Source organism: Macaca nemestrina, chromosome 10 (genome assembly GCF_043159975.1).
Source record: "Macaca nemestrina isolate mMacNem1 chromosome 10, mMacNem.hap1, whole genome shotgun sequence".
NCBI lineage: Eukaryota > Metazoa > Chordata > Mammalia > Primates > Cercopithecidae > Macaca > Macaca nemestrina.
The window spans coordinates 122,823,851-122,837,823 of record NC_092134.1 but is presented as its reverse complement, the minus strand read 5'-3'; the positions used below and the strand labels follow the sequence as shown (position 1 = coordinate 122,837,823).

At 41.1% G+C, this 13,973-nt stretch overlaps 1 protein-coding gene across 33 annotated transcripts in view; it reads left to right on the top strand.

The window, feature by feature from the left end:
- Positions 1 to 7,187: 7,187 nt before the first annotated feature.
- Positions 7,188 to 13,973, top strand: part of LOC105481328 (pleckstrin homology domain containing A5) — a 250,885-nt gene continuing 244,099 nt past the window's right edge. For 6 of the 33 annotated variants that reach the window (XM_071072121.1, XM_071072110.1, XM_071072114.1 and 3 more), the window contains exons 1-3: positions 7,203 to 7,395; positions 7,559 to 7,638; positions 9,889 to 9,946. In XM_071072121.1, coding sequence (XP_070928222.1) covers positions 7,307 to 7,395; positions 7,559 to 7,638; positions 9,889 to 9,946 — 227 coding nt within the window. In that variant the 5' untranslated portion in view covers positions 7,203 to 7,306. Of the gene's footprint in view, positions 7,396 to 7,558; positions 7,639 to 9,888; positions 9,947 to 13,973 lie in introns of all 33 variants that reach the window. The other 27 variants (XR_011609301.1, XM_071072148.1, XM_071072150.1 and 24 more) reach the window with 11 other exon arrangements.

The following is a 13,973-nucleotide window of genomic DNA, read 5'->3' as shown; positions in this document are numbered from 1 at the left end:
GTTCTTAACAGAAAAAAAAGCTTTAATAAATTGATTTCCAGATTTTTATTTTTCTTTTCTTTTTTTTTTTTTTTTTTTTGAGACGGAGTCTCACTCTGTCGCCCGGGCTGGAGTACAGTGGCCGGATCTCAGCTCACTGCAAGCTCCGCCTCCCGGGTTTGCGCCATTCTCCTGCCTCAGCCTCCTGAGTAGCTGGGACTACAGGCGCCCGCCACCTCGCCCGGCTAGTTTTTTGTATTTTTTTAGTAGAGACGGGGTTTCACTGTGTTGGCCAGGATGGTCTCGATCTCCTGGCCTCGTGATCCGCCCGTCTCGGCCTCCCAAAGTGCTGGGATTACAGGCTTGAGCCACCGCGCCCGGCCAGATTTTTATTTTTCTTCTCTGCCTTAGACCCTCAGTCTCCAGTCTTTCTGCCTAGATTTCCACTAAGCTAATTGGATCACATAGTTTGCCCTTCACTGTAGACTTTTGATGGTATATAACACCTTACTGCTGACTAGTTAAAAGTTACAGAAACTGTTTACAATATTCTTTATTGTCAGCTGGGTGTGGTGACTCATCATACCTGTAATCCCAGAACTTTGGGAGGCCGAGGTGGGTGGGTGCATTGCCTGAGCTCAGGAGTTCAAGACCAGTCTGGGCAACGTGGTGAAACCCCGTCTCTAACCAGAAATACAAAAAGTTAGCCAGGCCTGGTGGTTTGCACCTGTGGTCCCAGCTACTCTGGAAGCTTAGGTGGAAGGATCACTTGAGCCTGGGACATGGAGGTTGCAATGAGCAGAGATAATGCCACTGTACTCCAGCCTGGGCAACAGAGTGAGACCTCATCTCAAAAAAAAGAAAAAAAAAATTCTTATTTTGTGAATTAATAATGCAACATGTGATGTATGAGGTATTTTATGCAATAATGTGATACATGAGGTATCACAAATATATTTGGAAAGACAACCACATAAAAGTCACAAAAGTTTGTTTGTATATTTTAATAAACATTAATATATATATGAACGATAGATGCTTCTTAATACTAGAAGGAATTATCTTCTCTCTCATGAGCCTCTTTCTCCATTTTCTAGAACTCAGAAATTTTTCCCATTCCCTTTAAAAAAAGGAAACAAATTGATTAGCTGCTTTCTCAGATGTCACCTTGTTCTTTTTCCTTTCACATATTTTAGGAAACTTAACTTTGTGTTTTTCTTGTTATTATGTGTGTTTTTCTGCTTTGTTTGAACTATAAGCTCTTTAGAACAAGGATTTTCCTTCATATATGAAGCGAGGGACATTTATTTTTAGTGCTCAGTACTTGTTAAACCTCCTCTTTTTCTGGCTGTGCTGTGATAGTCATCGGATAATGCTGCTCCAAAAGGCAGATCATGATATAAGAAATTGAATAGTCTCATAGGATGGAAATATGAAAAAAAAAAAGACAATAAAAAGCAGAGGTTAGATATTAGTTTGTATCTGAATCAGTTATTGAAGAGGTATGGGGTGATAAAAAAAAAAAGGGGATATGTTGTTGGGAAATAACTCTGTTGGTAGGTAGAAGCATTGGGAAGAAAATTAAATTCAGTAACCATTCTAGTGCTGACTCAAGGTTGCGGAGATTCTGTGATGGGAAGGGCATGATTCTTACCTCACTACAGTGAAGGAGACTCACGTATACACACAACTACAAGATAAAGCAGAACTAGATAAAGACATAGTGACAGAGAGAGGGCATTCTAGAATGATTTTAACAAAAATACAATTTTATTCATTAAGGATGGAAATTATTCACAGCGCCCATCTTTCTAATATTGAGGCTGCTTTTACTGGCTCTTGGAAGTCCTAAGGGCAATTATTTCCCCAAATCAGAAGCATGCCTCTTTTTGTATATGTGTCACTAAGTTTTTTATTTACTGCTTTTCCTAAATTTGGGGGGACATTATAGAATTGTACGTAAGATTCTAGACTGCCATTTAAGCACTGTGAATGTGATTTCTTAAGATACACGTTTTTATGAAGTGAATTTCTATTGCTTTTTGAAATGTGCCTTGCACTAATGAATCTTGTAATATCAAAAGATTTAGGGCTAAAAGGAATACCAGTGCTGCATATGGTTAACTTACAGGCTTCCCAGTAGTACACAGTCAAAAAGTCAAACGCTATAGCTGGACTAACTGGTACTAGAATTGCAAAGTTATGATCATATTAAAAGATTGACTTTAGATTTTTTTTTTTTTTTTTTTTTTTTTTTTTTTTGAGGCGGAGTCTCGCTCTGTCGCCCAGGCTGGAGTGCAGTGGCGCGATCTCGGCTCACTGCAAGCTCCGCCTCCCGGGTTCCCGCCATTCTCCTGCCTCAGCCTCCTGAGTAGCTGGGACTACAGGCGCCGCCACCACGCCCGGCTAATTTTTTTTGTATTTTTAGTGGAGACGGGGTTTCATTGTGTTAGCCAGGATGGTCTCGATCTCCTGACCTCGTGATCCGCCCGTCTCGGCCTCCCAAAGTGCTGGGATTACAGGCTTGAGCCACCGCGCCCGGCCGACTTTAGATTTTTTATTTGCAATGACAGCATAATACAAAGTCAGTAACTCCTGATTTTCTTGCTATATTATATTCAGTGACCACTGACGCTAATGTGGAACATTTCCTGCTACTTATTCATTGATTAAAAAAAAAAAAAAAGAGTCATTTTTTTTTTCCAGAGACTGGGCAGGAGATAAGATGTCAAGAAGTAATAAGTAGTGAAATGAAAGAGGAGAATGCAAAGGAACCAAAAGAGAAAACATTAAAATGATGTTATTTTTTCCCCCTTATGTACGCAGATGGACAGGAAAATTATAGCAGTAATTGCAGACTCTTTTTCACTGAAGACAGAATGGCCTTGGGGAATCAGAGCATGGGAGAAAAAGTTCAGTGAAACTGCATTCTCATTCAGGCCCCAACTGACTTGCTGGATATGGCTTTGTCCGAGGTCATTTACCCTTTCTGTGCCTTAGTTTCCTTAACTGTTGAAAAAAGTTATTTACCATTTTAAGTTACTGAGAAGATGAATGAGATCATGCTTCAGAAACACCCAAAACTGGTCACAAAATTAGGTGCTATAAGAATACTAAGTAGTACTATTATTACTGAACTGTGCATCCTGTTGGAATGAGTCATCTTGCTGCAAAGATGCATAAGCGATTCCGAGTGTGGTAAAAGACCAGAGACAATGAGAAGAGGCAGTTACTCTTAGATGGCGTTAAGGGAGAAGATCCCAGTCGCAGCGAAATCTGCCCTTGTTAAACGAACAAAAGAGGAAGAAGGGAGACAAGACTTATTTTTTATTTTTTATTTTTTTAAGACAGAGTCTCGCTCTGTCTGCCAGGCTGGAGTGCAGTGGCAGGATCTTGGCTCACTGCAAGCTCCGCCTCCCGGGCTCACGCCATTCTTCTGCCTCAGCCTCCGGAGTAGCTGGGACTATAGGCGCCCGCCACCACGCCCTAAAAATTTTTTGTATTTTTAGTGGAGACGGGGTTTCACCATGTTAGCCAGCATGGTCTCCATCTCCTGACCTCGTGAGCCACCCGCCTCGGCCTTTCAAAGTGCTAGGATTACAAGCGTGAGCCTCCGCGCCCGGCCAACAAGACTTATTTTGTAACTACAGGCATACCTAGGAGATACTGCTGGTTCATTTCTAGACCACCACAATAAAGTGAACATAGCAATAAAGTGAGTCACACAATTTTCTTGGTTTCCTAGTGCATGTATTAGTTATATTTACACTATACTGTAATCCATTAAGTGTGCATTATGGCTAAAAAATGTACATGCCTTCATTTTAAAAATACTTTAGCCAGGCGTGGTGGCTCACACCTGTAATCCTAGCACTTTGAGAGGCCAATGTGGGTGGATCACCTGAGGTCAGGAGTTCGAGATCAATCTGGCCAACATGGTGAAACAAAAATTAGCTGGGCATAGTGATGTGCACCTGTAATCCCAGCTACTAGGGAGGCTGAGACAGGAGAATTGCTTGAGCCCGGGAAACCGAGGTTGCAGTAAGCTGAAATCACTGCACTCCAGCCTGGGCAAGTGCAGGAGTGAGACTCCATTAAAAAAAAAAAAAAAATCAATCTAATGGTTAAAAAATGCTAATGGATCATCTGAGTCTCCAGCAAGTCTTAAGTCTTTTCGCTGGTGGATCTTGCCTCAATGTTGTTGATGGCTGCTGACCAGTCAGGCTAGTGTCGATGCAGGTAAGAGCGGTTGTTGCAGTTTCTTAAAGACAATAATGAAGTTTGCTGCATTGATTGACCCTTCCTTCCATGAAGGATTTCTCTGTAGCATGTGATACTGTTTGACAGGATTTTACACACAGTATAATTTTCTTTCAAAATTGGAATCAATCCTTTCAAACCCTGCCAGTATTCTATTGACTAAGTTTATATAATACTCTAAACCATTTGTTGTCATTTCAACAATGTTTACAGTATCTTCACCAGGAATAGATTCCATCTCAAGAAATCACTCCTCATCCCTTCAAATTTTACAATGAGATTGTGGCAATACAGCCCCATCTTCAGGCTCTACTTCTAATTCTAGTTCTCTTGCTATTTCCACATTTCTAGTTACTGCCTCCACTGAAGTCTTGAACCCCTCAAACTCATCCATGAGGGTTAGAATCAACTTCTTCCAAACTCCTGATAATGTTGATCTTTTGACTTCCTCCCTTAAGTCACAAATGTCCTTGATGGCATCCAGAATGATGAATTTTTTCAATTTACTTTTTCCACATCCATCCAAGGACCTAGCATCTATGGCAGCTATAGCCTTATGAAATGTACTTTCTACATAATAAGACTTGAAAGTCACAATGACTCCTTGATCCATGAACTGCAGAATGCATGTTGACTTAGCTAGCATGAAAACAACATTAATCTCCTTTTATGTCTCCAGGAGAACTCTTGGGTAAGCAAGTACACTGTCAATGAACAGAAATATTTTGAAAGGAATCACTTTTTCTTTTCTTTTCGTTTCTTTTTTTTTTTTTTTTTTTTTGAGCAGTAGGTCTCAACAGCAGGCTTAAAATGTTCGGTAAGTCATGACAGATGTGCTGTCATCTAGGCTTTGTTGTTCCATTTATAGAGCACAGGAAGAGTATATTTAGCATAATTTTTAAGGGCCTTAGAATTTTTGGAATGGTCAGTGAGAACTGGCTTCAACCTAAAGTCACCAGCTGCATTATCTCCTAACAAAAGAGTCAGCCTGCCCTTTGAAGTCAGGCATTGACTTTTCCTCTCTAGCAATGAAAGTCCTAGATGGCATCTTCTTCCAATAGTAGGCTGTTTCGTCTACATTGAAAATATGTTTAGTGTGGGCACCTTCAATGATCTTAACTAGATTTTCTGGATAACTTGCTGCAGCTTCTACATCATCATCTGCTGCTTCATCTTGTACTATTGCGTTATGGAGATGGTGTCTTTCCTTAAATCCCTGCTAGCTTCAACCTTTTCTTCGGCAGCTTCCTCAGCTCTCTCAACTTTCATAAGATTGAAGAGAGTTAGAGCCTTGCTCTGGATTAGGCTTTGGCTAAAGGGAATGTTGTAGCTGGGTTGATCTTCTCCCCAGACCACTAAAATTTTCTCCCTCTGCAATGAGGCTGTTTTGTTTTCTTATAATTCGTGTGTTCACTAGAGTAGCATTTTCAATTTCCTTCAAGAACTTTTCCTTTGCATTCCCAACTTGTCTAATTATTTGACACAAGGCTGAGCTTTTGGCCTCTCTTGGCTGTTGATACATCTAAGCTTAATCATTTCTAGCTTCTGATTTAAAGTAAGGGATATGCAACTCTTCCTCTCACTTGGTCACTTAGAGGGCATTGTAGGGTTACTGGTTGGCCTAATTTCAATATTAGGCCATTATTATTAGTGTTTCATCTCAGGGAATAGGGAGGCCCAAGATGAAGCAGAGAGGCAGAGGAACAGTGGTCGGTGGAGCAGTCAGAACACACACATTTATTAAGATCCCTGTCTTACATGGGCTCAGTTCATGGTGCCCTCAAAACAATTCCAACAGTAACATCAAAGATCACTGATTACAGATCACTGTAACAGGTACAATAATGAAAAAGTTTGGAAGATTGCGAGAATTACCAAAATGTGCCACAAAGACATGCAGTGAGCAAACGCTGTTGAAAAACGGTGCTAGGACTTGCTTAATGCAGAGTTGCCACAAACCTTCGATGTGTAAGACATGAAATATCTGCAAACAGCAATAAAGTGAATCACAATAAAACAAAGTAGGCTTATACAGCAAGGAGGTTATACAAATATACTTTTGAAATCCTACAGCCAGTTTGAATCCAGGCTTTGGCAGTTATTAGTATGACTGGGCAAACTACTGTGTTTTTAAACTTCATTTTTCCTATCTGTAAAATGGGGATTTTTATAGATTGTTTATATATATATATACACACACACACACACAGTTGTTGTGAAGATTTAAAAATGTACACCGTCACAAGGACTCCGTAAAATAAGCTATTATTGTAATCTATTGGAGACAGGGGGACGTAAAAATCCACACTGATAATAAGTGAATCTTTAAAAAGAAGTAGCAGAAAAAGCAGATTTTTTATTTTATAAGATATGACTTAAGGGGCCTAGGAAGAGAAAAAACTTGTTTTGTCAGGTCTAAATCCAGTTATATTTCATGGGGCCACGTATCACGTCCAACCTTTGATATCTGGCACACAACAAACAAACAGGAAAAGCCTTTCGTGTGCTTTAATAAAAACAGCTTTCCATTTTAAAACGATAAATATATTGGAAAAATCTGTTGGCTCTCCAACAGCTCTTATAAAACAAAGCTCGGACGCTGTGTTTTTGTTGTTTGAAAGACAGAGAAATCAGGGGCGCGGACATTATTAGGCTCCCTTTGATCGCGCCCTGGGATGGGAAGCCTTCGGGCAAAGCCCTGGGGGCAGGACGCGTTTTTTTTTTTTTAATCGATCCCGGAACCTTCGCGCGGCGGAGGGGGCGGGCACGCGGGAGGGGCCCGAGGGAGGGGTCTGGGGCGCGGCGCCGCTTGCCCATCCCCCGAGCGCGCGGCGGGGCAGCCGGCCGGCGGCCGCGGGGATGGAGGGGCGGTGACGGGGGCCGGACCCTGCCGGGGCGGCGGGGCGGGCACCGCCCGAGGGGGTAGGGCGCGCGCGGGGGCGCGCCGGGCCGGGGAGGCGCGCTCCGGCCGCGCTCGCTCCGCGCTCCCTTCGCTCGCTCGTTCCCTCCTCCCTCGGCAGCCGCGGCGGCAGCAGGAGAAGGCGGCGGCGGCGGCTGGGGATCAGACATGGCGGCGGATCTGAACCTGGAGTGGATCTCCCTGCCCCGGTCCTGGACTTACGGGATCACCAGGGGCGGCCGAGTCTTCTTCATCAAGTAAAGAGCCGGGGACAACACGGGGGCCCCGCGGGGGCGGGAGGGCAGGAGGCGGGCGGCTGGCGAGATGGGGGAGAGCCCGGGTCTGTGCCCCTGCAGCCCCTCGGCTCGCCGCCGCGTCCACTCTCACGCTCCGTGTCTGCCCCTTCTCTCACCCCTGCAGCGAGGAGGCCAAGAGCACCACCTGGCTGCACCCCGTCACCGGCGAGGCCGTGGTCACCGGACACCGGCGGCAGAGCACAGGTAACACCGGGCCCGAACGGAGTTGGGCTCCGCCTGGAGGAGGCGGCAGAGCCGGGGCCGCCCGGCTCCCAGCAACCTGCCCGGTGCCGCGGGCCGCGGGAGGCGGCGAGGCGGGGCGGAGGCCGGGAGGGGGCGGCCGCAGGTAGAAGGGCCACGGGGGCTCCGCCGCCGGGAGTTCTCTCCAGTCTCGGGGCGCCTCTTTCTCCTCAGCCTTTCATCATAACTTGGAGACGGCGCCCTCTTCCTGCGCCCTCTCCACCATCCCAGCCTAGACGACCCTCGCGCCCCTGGAGTGGCGACGCTCCCATCCCTGAAACCTGGAGTCCTGAGTTTTTCCTCCGCGGCCGCTACTCACTCCCCGGCCACCCCCAGCTGCCGTCTTGCCCCTCAGCAACCTTTAGGCAGTCCTTGCCCACTCCCCTCCCTGCAGCCCCAGACCCTGCTCGCCCGCCGGGATAACGTAACCACATCCTCCCCCTCCTCCCGGGAGCGCTGCCTCCTGCCGTGCAGCTTCCTCCTCCTCTTAGGTGGGACTTGTGGGTAGGTGGCTGATGGAGGAGGAGGAGAGGAGTTTGGGGGTGCTGCGATCCGCTCTGTGACAGGGAGCGGCTCGGGAAACGCTTGGCGCGTTCCCTCCTGCCACAGGAGGAGCAGCCGGAGCCGGAGGAGGCGTTCGCAGCCTCAGTTGTTGGCGATCCGGATCTAAAGTCCCCGCCAGCCGCACGGAGGTTGCACAGACTGCCAGGAGGCGGTGGGCCTGCGAGGGGGTGTCCCGTGTGTGGGCACCGGGCCCTGTTTGGAGGGGGTCCGTGGGGAAGCGGCTCTCTCGGATGGCTTTGGGAGCTTGTTTGAATGCTCAGTGTGAGTGGAGCTGGAAAAGGCTCCTCGTAGTTTCTGTGCTGGTCTGGGTTTCTTTTATCATTCTTTGTTTACATTTGTGAAACTTGTTTGTCTTTGAAATGTAACATGTGTTCTCTTACTGGCCTGCCTCCAGTGCTGGTCATTGGAAAGGTTTGAGAGCAGTTTGGGTCGAAGGCAAGGCCAGTTTCAGCAGTCTTCAGAGCTGGCCTCTGGGATACACTCTGACATTCCGCGAATCTGTTAAAGTTGCCAGGATATTGAACAAACCTGCTTCTCTGTGAAATGCTGGAGTTCACTGAAGTGACTAATGTCTCCAGATTTGCAAAAAGGTGGAGGAAGAAAGGAAAGGCTGGTGTAGCAAGCATGATGAGGTTACATTTTTAAGGCATTTCTGACTAATACACCGTCATGTTTCTCAATTCCCCGGTGCAGGCTTTTGCTTCAATATACCTTTCTGGTGTTTTACACGCATATTACAACTTTGATGGCCTCTTTGCTTTTATGGATAATAACAGATTTATTTCATTAAAGACGATATTTCATTAAAGACGAGATTAAATAATTACCCTATGGAAATATGTGTGATATAAATATATGTCCTAGTTACCCTCACAGATTTGATAACATTCACGCCACAGAAAAATTTTATTCTCTTATGTGATTTCACTTATTTTTTTTTTCTGGTTTGGTTTATTTTGCTTGGACTCTGTGGTTTTGTACACACATCAGTTGTTTTTACTTCCAAGAGGTATTTTGATGAAATCCAAACAACTTGTCATTAATAAGTAATATGTAGCACATAATGATACCATTGTTCACCTGAATTATTCCCAACTTTACTACTTGAAACTTCACGTCTCTTAGTCAAATTTTTGGAAACAAACACGGAAGTATTCGGTGCCATTTCTTTTCCACTAATTAAGTACTTAGGAAGTTCTGCATTCTCTTCGGTGACACTTCCTAGATGGATTCATTTGTGTAACTGAAAAAAATGGTCTTAAGTAGACACAGTATACCCAAGAAGAGGCAGGCGTTGCCTGTTACGCACAGTTTTGGTTTTTTGTTAGTCATTCATGAGTGTTTCACCTGGGATTAGAAGGCCTCCCTTTGCTTTCTTGGATGCCAGAACATAGTTCCTGTCCACCCTAATATATTACAATGTGTACTCAGGTCAGATAATCTCTAATATTGTGGACATTTTTCTGATGGCTTTAAATTTGAATTGCTATTTTTCAAAAAATGATATCTACTATTGTATTGGCAGCTCAACACTTTTTTTTTGTTAGTAATCTACTTAAAACAGCTAGTAAATGAAAATGAGTAAAATTGATTGAGACTGATTTTGCTATCATTGAAGTAATACTAATTGTAATATATGTATTGTTTTAGATTTGCCTACTGGCTGGGAAGAAGCATATACTTTTGAAGGTGCAAGATACTATATAAAGTGAGTTTTTTGACTTTCATTTTTTCTTTCGTAAGTAGAATGCTGTGATTACTCCTCAGTTGAATAGTTGTATGCTCAGTCTTGATCATGATTTTCTAAGGTTTATCATATAATGGTGACTGTATTCTTTATTTTGTATAGTATTGGAATTTTGAGAGAAAAAATGGCACTGTTAGTTTTCTAATGTTATTTGCCTGGAATATTCATCGATTCATTGATTTGGAAATTAGATCATTTATGGCCACTTTTAAAAATCATTTTGTATCTTTTTCAGTTTTTTCTTTTGGAATAGTCCAGCTTCATCAGAATATGACTACAATTACCTTTTTTTTTTTTTTTTTGGTGCTTCTGTGTATATTCCTGGGTAATAGAGGATTATACTCTTTGGTCATTAGCTATGTGGTACTTAAAGTTTTGATCTTTGATTATCTGTGCTAAAAGATAACAAACAAAAAAAAATCTTTGAGTTACGTGAACATCTTTTTTTTTTTTAAGTGAACCTTGTTCATATTGTTAATATATATTTTAACCAGGGCTGTTTACAGGCAGCAAAAGTGATGTAAACCTAGGCACAATTTGGTAAACAATGGTGGTCAGGGAGTAAAAATAGAAATAATTACTGAATATTTCATGAGCATATATTGGAGCATTGTTTGTATTTTTGCATCAGTTTATTTAAATATGTCTAAAGTCAAGATGTTTTATTGATATGTTTGTTTAAAAAAGGCTTTTAATAGAGCTTGAGAGAAAAAATGACCAGTCAGTCCCAACCTTAAAACCAATTCTTTAGAATATTAAACTAATCTCTGTTCAAACTTAATAACTTAGTACTACTTGGAGACAAATACAAAGCTGGAGGTCAACATCATGTAGGAAAAATTTTAATCCCCCAAGGAAAAATGTAGATGGTTTTTGTCTTTTTGTTTTTATATTAGAAACTGTTTACCTAAGAGCTTGTTTTTTTTGTTTAACCTTATTTGTTGTTTAATTTTAATAAACTGAGACGTGAAAGAGAATACTGAAATACCAAACTTGGTTAAGATTTCGGTTGTTTATTAACAATAACAGATACCTAGCTAAAGTTGCTTTTATTTCATTGAGCCTAGAAAGTTATTTTTACTATGACATTTTTAAGATCATGTTATATACTTCCAGTAAATTATAATTACCTGTATGGTTCTTTAATCTTTTAGAAAGATACTTATATAAAACATCAAGGGCTTTTTGTAAGTATTAGGAATGCTTGCTTTTGGATGTAGAAATAGAGAAAGCAGAAGATACAGGAATGGAATAGTTTCATGGTATAGTCCTTCTGTGAATATTTTTGGGTGAAATCTTTTATTTGGAGATTATACTATACATTATTAGAAAGCCTAAAAAAATACTTGAGTGAAATGCAGTCATCACATATTTTTCTATTGGTTATTTCCGTCCTAAATTAAAGTGAGTTGGTATTGCCACGGAAAGGGATGCTGCTTTTTTTGTCAAGCTAGTAGTATGATATTTGTGAAGAAAAACAGTTTTTTCATTTCAGGTCATTTATGCAATGTAATTTTCACTACTGTACATTAAGCCTAGCTCATCTTATAAAAACAGAGGTAACATTTGAATTTTCAATAAAATTTTAATTTCTTTGCATGCATTCTTGGATGAATGTTTATTTGACAGTACAAAATCTTACTCTGTGTGGGCTGAGTATGTATGTTTTAATTTAGAACTAAGCTGTTAGGAAGACATTGAGTGAGTTTCTTTTGTTTTACGAGCCGTTTTGATTAGGTTTTCTTTTATGTTTACTTAAACAAATTAGAAATTTATTTGAGTGCCATGTCTAATGCCTAAGTAGGTTTATCTGGAAAATTAAGACAGTATTAAGAAAGCTGTAATAATTTTACTTTAAAGACATTTTTAAACTTGTAGGTTTTAATCATTTTGGTATTCATAGGCAATAATTGTGTCCAAAAGTAGCAATAAATAATTTATAATATTATGAAAGTAATTTCTCCTAAAATTGAGCATAGTGTAGCATATCACTCATTAAACTTTAAAAAAAAATAACCATTGACAAATGTATGATGTACTGAATGTTAGGTGCTACTGCTTTATTTTTCTGGGTTATGTCAGAAGATTAATTTCTGTTAAGATTAGTTAAATCCCTAATGTACGCTGTAATTTCCTAGAAACTTTTTACTTGTTTGTATTGTTACTTATCATTCTAATAGGATAGAGGTACTACTTTTATCTTAAACTTTACAATTTAGAGTACCTTCTCATACATTATTCATTCATGAAGTAGTCAGAATTACTACTTCCATTGTCACACACATAATAAAACAGCAGAAACATGCTTTTGGAACTTACAGTTTGCAAAGACAGCAGGATGAGAAACCCCAGGAACATAAACTATATTTAGAATATTCAGAGTGGAGGGAAAGATAGGAGTCTAAGGTAGCAAAGTGCTTAGTGTTGGTGGCTATAGTTTTTCATTGTCGTTTCTTTCTCAGATGAAGAAAGGTGGTTACTGATCAAATTGTATGTAAAGGAGGTTACAGGGTTATTGGGGTGGATTTTGTTCACATGGGAAGTGGAAAGACAGGAACGCCAATGAAAGACATGTCAGCCCTTTGACTATTCCTGATCCTGTGTTCTGGAAAGTTCTTACAGCAAGAAGGGAGACCTAAATAATTTGAGTTGTTTCTACTTCCGTTCTGAAGTGAAATACGTGTAACTCTTAAATTATTCCTCTCCTGAACAAATGTTGGTCGGTGTTAAAAATGGCAGGTTACCAGAAAGAATTTATCTCTGGATTATATTTTGCTATTGACAATTGCATCTCTGTAGGTGGTAAGAGAAGGAGAAGATTGTAGTGGGGAAGTCATAGGAACTGAACTGTGGTCTTACCTTCTTATCGACTTTGTAGCTCAGTCTTCACATCTTTAAATTAGGCTACCTGGAAAAGACAACCTCTAAATTCCATTTCTAAATTTCTTTGAATTTTACCCTGTTCTGGGATTTATAATATTCTGGAAAACAGGGAACTCACAGTGCCAAGAAGAAATGATGCTGGAAGTATGGAAAGCTAGGTTTTCTATCCTTCTTAACTATTTTATCCTCTCTCTTTAAGCTTTGAGTAGACAACTACAGATAAGTATGAAGTATGTAGTGCCAGAGTTGTGTGTACTTTCTTCTGCTGCTTTTTGTGCTTAAACGTTTCCTTGTAAAATGTTTGTATACATATCTTCATGTAAACAGATAGTATTGCTATTGTCAGCAAGGGACCTGATCCGAGTAAGAGTTGTATAGGTTTGAGTTAGATAATCAGTTTATTTTATACACTTTGAAATTCATTCTTTAATTCAAGTTTGCAGCTAGATAAAAAAATACATAATATAGAGAATATATTTTCCTTTACATCCATTTGGCCAAAAAACAGTAAAATATGAAAAATCTTACTTGTTTATTTATTTTTTTTTGAGAGGGGTTTCACTCTGTCGTCCAGGCTGGAGTGCGGGGGCTCCATCACAACACACTACAGCCTCGACCTCCTGGGCTCAAGTGATCCTCCCACCTCAGCCTCCCGAGTAACTGGGACCACAAGTGTTTACCACCATGCCTGGCTAATTTTACTGACTGACTGATTGATTGATTGAGACAGGGTCTTCCTATGTTGCCCAGCATGATCTTGAACTCCTAGGCTCACGCAATCCTCCTGCCTTGGTCCTCCAAAATGTTGGAATTACAGGCATGAGCCATGGTACCTGGCCAGAAATCTTTATCTTTAAAGATATTTAATTCTTTTTTTCTGAGTAAAGTAATTTTTCTGTGTACCTTAAGCTAGCCAGCCTCTTAATTATGTTACTGTGTGTTTGTGTGTGTAAATACAGACAGTTTGAGTTTGATTATTGAATTTCCGTATTGTTTTTATAAGTTAATTTATGGTGTTATCTTTATGAAGAATGCTGAAAATTAACATGAAGTGAATTTTATAATTTATGAGGTGTGGCTTTAAATATTCCGTATTCTTAACTAG